Below are 2,500 nucleotides of genomic sequence, written 5' to 3'. Positions count from 1 at the left end.
GTGATCTGTTAAGATAACTGTCTTGTATGAATTGTACTATACAAATAAAGTTATTATTATTGTTGTTATTGTTATTGTTATATTAACACAGAATTGTTTGTTTACTCTGTAGGTATGACAGCTACGGACGTCTGACAAATGTCACCTACCCGACGGGTCGTGTGAGCAGCTACCGCAGTGACATGGACAGCTCCGTCAGGGTTCAGACCGAGGGCTCCAACAAGGAGGACATCACCATCACCACCAACCTCTCCGCCTCCGGAACCTTCTATACGCTCATGCAGGGTAAGGATGGGATTGGAAGGAGGAGTGCGTGTGCGTGCATGTGTGCGTGCACGTGTGCGTGCATGTGTGCGTGCATGCGTGTTTTTGTGTGTGTGTGTAAAAAGTATTAGCTCGGCGGGGGCAACATGCGTGTGAAGGCGACAGTGTGTGTGGCAACATGTGTGTGTGTGTTTGAGGGGGGGGCTGTGTGTGTGTGTGTGTGTGTGTGTGTGTGTGTGTGTGTGTGTGTGTGTGTGTGTGTGTGTGTGTGTGTGTGTGTGTGTGTGTGTGTGTGTGTGTGTGTGTGTGTGTGTGTGTGTGTGTGTGTGTGTGTGTGTGTGTGTGTGTGTGTGTGTGTGTGTGTGTGTGTGTATGTGCATGCCTATGTGTTTGTCGTTCGTCACCACAAACCTGTCTGCCTCAGGAATCTTCTACATGCCTTTGCAGGGTATGGATGGGATATAAAGGAGGACATGTGTGTATGTGTGTTGGACAACATGTGTGCCTGCGCATGCGTGTGTGTTTGTGTGTGTGTGCGTGCACACATTGTGTTTGTGTGTGTGCGTAATGCATCCTAACACAGCTCATTCTACTCATAGCTCTACACTACTTGGTGTATTGACGTGTTTTTTAACATCCACACATGTAGTACAGTAGTGACAGAAATGCAGTGTCTGAGTGGTGTCTCCTAACTCACTGTGGCTGTGTTCGTAGTGTTTTCTAGCACAGTGTTTTTTATTACGCAACTGTGAGTTCTTGTGTCATACCCTTCAGTGTGTGAGATCTTGGTGTTGCAGTACCTCACACACCATGTTAAGACTAGTAGTTTGCTCCAGCTGTCTTGTGTGTGAAGAAGATTATTTTCTCTCGTCTTCACAAACTGACAGTTGGGGTGCTGCACAAAACTTCCACTCTCTCTCACACTGTTCCTATTCAACACACACACCCACCCCCTTCCCACTTTATACACATGCAGCATTAAAAGAGTGAGAAAGTCAGTTCCTTCCTATGCCGCACATCATTTAAAGTAAGTCGGTCCCCTCCTTCCCCCCCTATCCCCCTATTTCAATGTAAATGAGATCCAGCCACTGATCACCACCCTGACCTCCCGATATCCCAGATGGCCAAGAACACGTCCGGCCGCCCTCAATTAAAAAATAGCCTGAGCCGATGCCAGGGCAGGACGGGAGGGGGCAGAAGGTGAACCGTGCCGTCCGGAAGCTGGGCAGAAGTGAGGGCGTTGATGAGTGAGAAGGATGGGGTGGACGAAGGGAGGGAGGGAGGGAGGGAGGGAGGAATAGCAGGATGGAGGGAGGAACAGAGCGAGAGTGGGAGGGAGGGAGTAGAGCGCACAGAATGGAAGGTGGACAAAAGTGAGGGGCTTGATGAGGGAAAATGGGGCGGATGGAGGGAAGAAGAGAAGGATCAAGAGAGGGTGGAGGGGTGAAGAACGCAGCAGTCGGAAAGGTGGACACAAGTGAGAGAGGGGGAGAGCGAGAGAGAGAGAGAGAGAGAAAGAGAGAGAGCGAGAGAGAGAGAGAGAGAGAGAGAGAGATTAACTCAGGCGGAAAGCTGGGCACAAGTGAGGAGGTTGATGAGTGAAAAAGAGGGAATGTGGTGGTGGAGAGAGAGGGAGTTCAACTCATCGGACGGAAGGTGGGCGGAAGTGTGGGGGTTGATAAGTGAAAATGGGGGGATGAGAGAGAGGGGCTGCTGGAAGAGAGAGACTTGTGGATGGCTGGAGTTAAGAGGAAATGGGCAGGGCAGTTTGAGCCAGTTTGTTCTTGCCTACTGTGGCATTTTAGTGTCCAGCTTTGTGGCTGAACCAACGACTGACTGGGCTCTTGTATTGATTGCCAATTTGCTTTGAACTCGGGACGGGTTTACTTTGAACTCTCTCTCTCTCTCTCTCTCTCTCTCTCTCTCTCTCTCTCTCTCTCTCTCTCACTTTCTCTCTCGCTCGCGCGCGCTCCATAAAGATTTTTCTTCTTTTCACCAAGGTAGCCTCCCTCCATTTCTGTCTTTTGAATGCAAAGGCCAGCCATCCCACTCACATTGAACTGGGTGGTAGTGGACACTGTTTGTGTGTGTTTGTATTTACTCATGTTCACGTTTGTGTGTGTGTGTGTCTGTGTGTCTGTGTGTCTGTGTGTCTGTGTGTCTGTGTGTCTGTGTGTGTGCATGCACACCTGTGCTTGTGTGTGAGTATGCATGTGTGTGTGAGTGCGGTGCTTAA

At 49.7% G+C, this 2,500-nt stretch overlaps 1 protein-coding gene across 3 annotated transcripts in view; it reads left to right on the top strand.

Annotated features, from left to right (window-relative positions):
- The window catches only part of tenm4 (teneurin transmembrane protein 4), a 359,210-nt gene that overhangs the window by 297,847 nt on the left and 58,863 nt on the right, over nt 1-2,500 (top strand). For all 3 annotated transcript variants that reach the window (XM_063204786.1, XM_063204785.1, XM_063204784.1), the window contains one exon: nt 113-285. In XM_063204786.1, coding sequence (XP_063060856.1) covers nt 113-285 — 173 coding nt within the window. The remainder of the gene's footprint in view (nt 1-112; nt 286-2,500) is intronic.

Source organism: Engraulis encrasicolus, chromosome 8 (genome assembly GCF_034702125.1).
Source record: "Engraulis encrasicolus isolate BLACKSEA-1 chromosome 8, IST_EnEncr_1.0, whole genome shotgun sequence".
NCBI classification, from domain to species: Eukaryota; Metazoa; Chordata; class Actinopteri; order Clupeiformes; family Engraulidae; genus Engraulis; species Engraulis encrasicolus.
This window is presented reverse-complemented; position numbering and strand designations above follow the sequence as displayed.